The 8,189-nt window shown below is 38.0% G+C and overlaps 1 protein-coding gene across 1 annotated transcript; it reads right to left on the minus strand.

Annotated features, from left to right (window-relative positions):
* Positions 1-19: 19 nt before the first annotated feature.
* Positions 20-8,164, minus strand: LOC101859763 (the record flags this gene model as incomplete). The annotated part of the gene is given in 9 exon segments (XM_005113445.2): positions 20-149; positions 1,561-1,661; positions 2,126-2,193; positions 3,305-3,490; positions 4,513-4,624; positions 5,406-5,530; positions 6,367-6,458; positions 6,941-7,249; positions 8,060-8,164. Coding segments are annotated over 9 exon segments (1,228 nt in total), but the record flags the coding sequence as incomplete, so codon positions are not given.
* Positions 8,165-8,189: the final 25 nt, after the last annotated feature.

Raw genomic sequence — 8,189 nt, forward strand, 5'->3', positions numbered from 1 at the left:
ATAACAGACAAAATCTTACCTCAAGCCTCGGACTCGCAGATGACCTATGATCCCTGGCTTCAGCTTAGCCACGCCCCCTTTACTATTCCTGCCTCGACCCGTCACCACATACAGGGAAGAATTCTTTTTGCCTGGATTTGCCACACTCTCTGGAAAAAAAATCCCAACGAATAAACTTAAAATTCAGAGTTTGTTCGTTTGTTTGAGTAAGGAGAAGTACATCAACACAATAATGGTCATCTAGTGCTGGGAAAAAGAAAGACAGACAGACAGAAACAACAGAGGGAAAGTAAAGAAGTAGGACCTACCAGTGGCACCCTCCAACCACCCACTAAATTCAGAGAAGAAGGAGGCCCACTTTACAAAGTCACAATAAGATTAAGATGAAACTAAAATAAGCTTTATTTATCCATAAAAGGGAGATTGTGGGTAGATATATCAAGAAGACAACAATGTCCAAAGGTTCAGCATCTAGCACTCATATTAGAATAGCTTCCAAAAACTATCAGAGAAGCAGAAGATTAGAAATTTTACAGAAAAAACTAAAAGCATTTCTATTTTCATCGTATTTCAATTAGATAGAATCCATCCAAGCTGTAGATCGTCGTGAGTTTGAATTGTATGTGCGTATGTACATATGTGTGTGTGGGCGCGTGCGTGTGTGAGTATGTGTGTGCACACGTATATAATACTATGTGCCCATAAAATTGATTGGTAATTCCATAATGTGTTTCATGTTAAGCGCATAGAGCATTGCATAAGTGGATATACGCTATATAAATGCAATCCATTGTTATTATTATTATTACATTCATGTTCAATAATACAATACAACGATGCACAGTATTAAAATTTTGATATTGAAAAGACCTGTTTGTACCCTTGTGGGGATGAGGGAGTAAAATAAAAATACAGAACTTATTTCTTTTGTCTTAGTAAATGTTGTACAGCACTTGCAAAACAATAAAGTCATATAAGTGCTGAAGATTAAAGGTGTTCCAAGAGAGTACAAAACACAAAAGAGAGGAGGAAAACACAAAGAGAGGGAGGAGAAATAAGGAGGCTAGATGCTTGATTGGGAAAAAGGAGCAAAACCACACCAGAACACCCGCCAACCACCCACAAAAAGCCTACATAAGCTCCAGTTAGATGTTCTATCAACAAGAGGCATTATGCCCAAGTGTCAGAGAGCCTCTGAAGCCCACGGCTGATATCCTTTCACCGTACTTACTTTCTCATCTGTCCAATGCCGATCTGTAAACTACAGGGCAGGAAGAGGTTTAGCACAAGAAAATAAACCCAGATCCCCAAAACCCCACCTCCGAAAAGAGCTTTTTTTGTCTTGTAAGCCCTTAATATTATACAAAACAAAGCATTCCCTTTATTTTCTCTATACCTCAAGTCTTCACGAGGTATGCGTGAGAGAGAAACATGTCTTTATTTCTCTCTTCTTTTTTTTATAAGGATTCCCAAAAACAAATAAAATATCCCTTCTCTTCCTCTTCCACCTCACCCCCCCCCTCCCTCCACACACACACACCAGAGACAAGCATAACTTACCTTCCTCCTTCATAATAATAGCTCTGTCCACCGCCATCTTTGCTTCTTCTAGATGGTAAAAGTGAAGGTCGAGGAGATTTTCACGGTCCAATCTCTCATGTCTGAGAGGCCAAAAAAACAATTGTTACAAACTGATACTGTATATCAGGAGGAACTAGTAACAGTAAAGGCATTATATTAAACATTGAACTACATAATTCTCAGTCAAAATATTTTCTGAAGAGAACAAGCTTATCGTGTTATACAAAATGTTTTGAAACTGAAGAACATTTCAAAAATGAAATCGTGAATGCAATTTTTTTTCTTTCACAAAATTTTATATCACTACTTCTAAAAATATTTGTTCCCATCACTAGAGTAATATAAAAAAAAACAATGCAGATAAATACAAATGTCTACCAAACACCTGACAAACAAATATTTACATGCCACAATACCTTATACACTTGAAGGCTCTGTACATACATGTTAAATGATTTATAAACTATAATTCCACAATTTACAATAGCGTGTCAAATCTTTAATAAGCATATCAATGAACAACAATATGCACCAAATCACCAACCTTTTCTCAAAGAGGACATGAGCAGCTCTCTGGTTGGCTGCCATCTCTTCATCCTTGTACTTCTTAACCTGAGTAAAAAAGTAAAAATAATACAATATAAATATATACATAAAAAAACAACAAATCAAAAACATACATGTATATACATGCAAATTCCTACCAGCCTGAAACTGGAAAGTGTTTGCAGTGGCAGGCACTGTAGACATATTCATACTGACTTGTAAAATACAAGAAAACATCTATGTAGAACATGCCAAAACAGAGAGAAGTGTGCATCTTCACTGTTATGATTAATATATTCCATCTCAAGGGACACAGCACAGACAACTAAAGCAGCCTCCCAAAAATCACCAGCCAGAGAGAGAGACAACACAATACAACAAACATCTTTACACCGCACAGTCCTTTCAGTTTTTAATAAGAGTTTTCCAGCACTTGTATTACTATAAGGTCATATACATATCGAAGATTAGAGGTGTTACAAGAGAATAACAAACACAAAAAAGGAGGAGAGATAAGGACAATAGAGGTTTGATAGGAAAGAAGGAGCAAACCACACCAGAGCACCCGCCAACCACCCGCACAGTCCTCTGGAGATAAAAAAGCAGACAAAAAAACCCAACCCTGCCCTATTTCAGAAGACGGCTAGAGAAACAAAATGTCGGTGAGAGAGTCCCATTAATTTTTATCATCATACAACAAAAGAACACTCAACAGTCACTGTAATTACAATAAACACTTGAACTAGAGCAACGTTCTTTGAAGTTTAACTTTTCTATCTCTATCCATACTCTCTTCCACTTCTTGTTGGCAAAGTTTACCTTTTCTATCAGCACTATTTCTTCAACTGTTATTTGAGTTGAATTTTTCTATCAACACCATTCCTTCCCTCTCTTGTTAAGTTGAATTTTTCTATCAACACCATTCCTTCCCTCTCTTGTTAAGTTGAATTTTTCTATCAACACCATTCCTTCCCTCTCTTGTTAAGTTGAATTTTTCGATCAACACCATTCCTTCCCTCTCTTGTTAAGTTGAGTTTTTCTTTCAACACTTTTCCTTATACTTTTTGTTGAGTTTAAAACTTTTCTATCATCACTATTTATTTCTACTTTTAACTCTTCTGTCCCCCCCCCCCCCCCCCTCCTGATTCTAGGAGTCAGTACACATAACAACACTGACCTGTTGTCTGTAGAAGAAAGCTGCAGCCGCCATGCCGTCCGACTGGTAGCGAAGTGCTTTGTCCTGGCATTCCTTGGCCAGCCGGCGGTACAGGTGAGCCTCGGAGCGCAAATCGTCATAGGAGAGAGAAGCGGTTGGCTCCACAGCGGAGAAACGGGGTTCCCATTCTTCCTCCTCTGGCACAACCTGCTGGAACACACAAGACATTTCTTTTTTTTTGAGTAAAGAGAAACACATCAATGTGACAGTGGTTATTTAATGCATGGGGAGGGGGGGGGGGAGAACCTAGACAGACAGAAGCAACATAAGGAAAGAAAAGAAGTAGAACCTGCCAAAGGCACCTTCCAGCTCCACATGTAAGAACAGATTAAAAAATTAATAAATAAAGTAACTCACACGCAAAAGATGGGAGGCAGGGAAGATACGGTACCGGGTAATTATTCAAAGTCAGGACTTCTTGTTTCTTTGCACATAAATGGTGCGCACACTACGCTATCAAGTGAGATGAAGAATTGCTACTTTTAAGTTCAGAAGCCGGCACTGTGCAACACAAACAAAATTCTCAAAGGAAACACAAGACTAATGACCTATTTCTTAATTGAAAAGATTTTGAGATTGTTAATTTCTGCATCACCACTGTTACAGCTCAACATAAAGACAAATTTTAAAACTTTTTAGAGCTTGATAGTAATTTCCACAAAGAAAGTCACTCTGCACTTGGCAGAGGTTCCAAGGCTTTAAGATAATAAGCATCCGACTCAACAGTAATATTGGTCCCATTCATGATGGACATGACATGACTAAAAAGACAATACTTCATTTTCGTATTCAAAGCTAAGTAAGTCAATAAGGGAATCTTTCTGGTCGGATATTTCTGGGGATTTGGGAGGACGCGACCAAACGGGGGATTTTAATTTTAGGGAGGAAGCTATACAATGTAATTTCTGTAGGATTCTATCACCAGCACCTGTGGTGAAGCATTTAGACGCTTCGCCGTCGTTAGCAGGAGATGCAGGTTAGCATGGGAAAATTCTAAATTATCTGAGTTATGTTAATGGGGGCATAAATAAAAAAACATCTACATTTAAGAAAACAAGGATCTGATCCAATTTTTTTTAACAGTGACTTTAGCAACACAGCCGAATATCCTCTGGAAGCCTATGAGAAACGCAACTCCTCCTTTAGGCTTCATCAAACAAACCACTGACCTCATTCCTCATTTGTGAGTACACGTGGCTCTCTTCCTGTTCCCGGGGCACAAGGACTGGAGTCATGCCGTAGGTGAGTGTCAGCGCCTCGATGGAGTCTTCTTTAGAGCAGCTAGAATGCAAAAGAAAGAATGTTCTAGTAAACACATATCAACACAGAAGAAAGAATGTTCTACTAACACATATTAACATAGAAGAAAGAATATTCTATTAAAACAGAAGAAAGAATAGTCTATTAAAACAGAAGAAAGAATGTTCTATTAACATATAAGAAAGAATGTACTATTAACATAGAAGAAAGAATGTTCTATTAACACATATTAACATAGAAGGAAGAATGTTCTATTAAAACAGAAGAAAGAATGTTCTATTAACATATAAGAAAGAATGTACTATTAACACAGAAGAAAGAATGTTCTATTAACACATATTAACATAGAAGGAAGAATGTTCTATAAAAACAGAAGAAAGAATGCTCTATTAACACAGAAGAAAAAATGTTCTATTAGCTGAACTCATGGCTGACCTAGGGTTGCCTATTTCTGATGATTTTTCTCTCTTTATTTATTCATGTGCTATCTGCATAATATTTTCAAGCTGTCCTTAATTTTCAGGTCTCTGTTCATTTGCACACTATCTTCAATTATCAGGTTTATTTACAAGCCATCTTCAGCCTCATCCAGAGAAAAATTCACAGTAATAAAACACAAAGTTCTATTCAGCGAGATTAGACCTGTGTTTATCAAACACCTGTAAGCCTAGCAGTAAATTAATAATAGCAAATTAGGTACCAATAAGTGCATTTTAAATTTCCAAATACGAATCCACACAGGGGGGGTTTTAAGGGGAGTTTTGTTGTTATTTTTTCTTATATTTACTAGGACCAGACTTACTTGTTTTGGAAGAAGATTTCATCCAGCAGCTCCGAACTCAACATTGGGTACATGTCACCCAGTTGTCTTCTCTTCAGCTTAGTTGCAAGGTCAATGCCACCTTCTGATGCATGTAGCTTGCTCATCTGATGACACAACATACAGGTTTCTGTGTTAAACACTTGAGGTCACTCGGCATGATTAACCCTTTAACTGGCAGAGCTCCTGAGCAATATGTTACTACTATCATTCACATGATCCTCAGAATCACATTCCATACCCCACACTGGGTAATAATAAATGGATTGCATTTATATAGCGCATATCCACTTATGCAATGCTCAATGTAGTCCACATCATTACCAGCATCTAATTCAGGAAGAACTTCAACATAATCAATAACACTCTACGTAGTAAACACTGTTTTCCGTACGCATTTAGTCCCAGATGGGCCGGTTTGGGGATAGGGACTCGCTCACCCGTATACCTGTGGCCAATCATGCAGGCAATTTTACATGCTATCGGTGTAACGGTGGCAAGGGCTCAAAGGGTTAAAGAAAGTACTGCATATTGGTATCAACTTTCACACTAGCTGTTGGGCATACATAAATATAGTAAGATTTAGAGTACACAGATATTGTCTGCCAGTCTTTAAATGTACTAAGCCCAAAAATTTTGAACGTTTTTTATTCCTTAATCTTGGTGGATTAGTTGCATGTGCTGAAGAAATATTTTCTAGAATTTCAAAAGCTAAATTTTGAAAAGAGTGAGGAAAAATACAAAAATTAGGGACAATTATTAAAAGAATGAAACAGTTTTTCTCTCTTCTGTAAAAATGTTTTTGTTTCCTCGGCTTAGTAGAATCTACATTATAACAACTCGCCAAAGATAATCTACTGTGGAACAAAAAGATCAAATCGGCTCCAAGAATGGTTTTTAAAAGTACAAAAGTGAGAAAAAATAGCACACTTGTCTCTCTTACCTTTTCTTGTAGGAGATCTTCTCTCTCTCTTTCCTCCCTCATAATGGACTGGAAGTTCTCAGGTTGTTTTCCCTTGCTTGAGTTGTGCCAAACTGCATTGAGGGGGGAAAAAAAAAGTAAGTATTAGAGACTATCTGAAACGCTGATCTTCCAAGACAAAAAGGTATCAACACCACCATTCATATGATCAAGACGAGATCCATTTCCAGGTGCACAAAAGTGCTGCGTGCACAGTTCCCCAGTGCTTCTTTTTTTCAGAGATGATTCATGAAATCCTGTTCCAAATATTTTGCCACTAATTTCCCCTTTCCTATTCCTGTTACAGGAGAGTAACCAACACAAAAAAGAAAAAGAGATCAGGAAGACAGACATTTGATAGGAAAAAAGGAGAAAACCACACCAGAGCACCCACCAACCAACTGCCTGCAAAAAATAAACATCTGTATCCAGTAAAATATAAAACTCAGTAAAAATATTTTGGCAAAATGTCGAAAGAGGCAAAGTGACAACGTCAAAACTTAAATACAACTGGACCAAACAATACCATAGTCAAAATTAGCTAGAGGCGACCTACCCGAGTTCAAGTCAGTTGTAGGAACCGCTGGACGGAACTTTGTTGGCTTGAGTTTCTTCCCTTTAGTGCCTCGTAGTTCATGAAGAACGGACGACACAGAGCCTACATGCTGTGAATGGGTCTGATGATACTGCCTATGTTCACTCTCCCACTTGGTTTGTGCTTCGAGTCCACTACTCATCCAAGTCGGCCTCTGATTGGTCCAACCTGGAGTCGAGCCTTGCGGTATTGAAAGTCCAGTGGCCACTTGGCCTTGCTCGGCATTCTTCTGGTCTTCTTGTTCTTGCAAAAACCTTGCGTATTCCTCATCTGAGAGAGGAATTACCAAATATAATTACATGACAGATTATAAGATCACTGCTTTATTTGTAGAGACTATATGTGTCACGACGCGGTGCAATAAGGTGCTCGTCAATTTATGGGCATATGGAGTTATTGGTATCGTCTGAAAGCTGATTTATTTGCCTAGATTCCAATGAAATAAGCATCAATTTATCTAGAATAGAACTCAAGGTATTTGCGAGTGAAGGAATTGAGGTCGCCATTTTTCAGTTTCAAAATTAGCGAGAAAATGGCCGACAAAGTTTGGTAACTCTAGTAGCTAAAGAGTCTTTGAAAACAGAAAAATGACACATTTTGTGCCTTTCATCAATGGTTTTCAGTAAAATTCACATGAGAATGTGTTTTTATATGGACACATAAGAGGTTAAGTCAAAAAATAAAAATTTGAAAAAAAATTTCTAACTGGCGGAAAAATGCCTGTTTCTCCGATTTCGCCATCTTGACGAGCGCCTGATTTCACCACGCTGCCTCACATATATATTCAAACGTATGGCACATGCAAAATACTACATCTTCATTTATTTGAAACAGTTTGGAGAGGGGGCACTTGAAAGAATTTAACTCAAATACCCACAGCACTATGTCAATCAGATTCATCTGATATAGTCAGGGACAGCCAAATTTTCCTTCATGGATGGGGCAGAAGCTACCATATTCAAAAACAAATAATGGAAGAATGTTACACCAGAAAAAAATGTTTGTATGAAAAAAAAAATGAAAAAAAACCCATAAATCTTTCAGATAACAAAAACAGAACCAGAAAATAGCAAAACTCACCAGCCTGAAGCTGCTCCTCCTCTGGGCTCCTGAAAGACTTTTTGTTTGCTTGCAGTTTGAGGCAGTTGTAAATTTTGCGGGCGAGAATGTCATCCAGCGGCAAGTCTGGGATTACAAAAGGAGCACACAT

Source organism: Aplysia californica, unplaced genomic scaffold, assembly GCF_000002075.1.
Source record: "Aplysia californica isolate F4 #8 unplaced genomic scaffold, AplCal3.0 scaffold02460, whole genome shotgun sequence".
NCBI classification, from domain to species: domain Eukaryota; kingdom Metazoa; phylum Mollusca; class Gastropoda; order Aplysiida; family Aplysiidae; genus Aplysia; species Aplysia californica.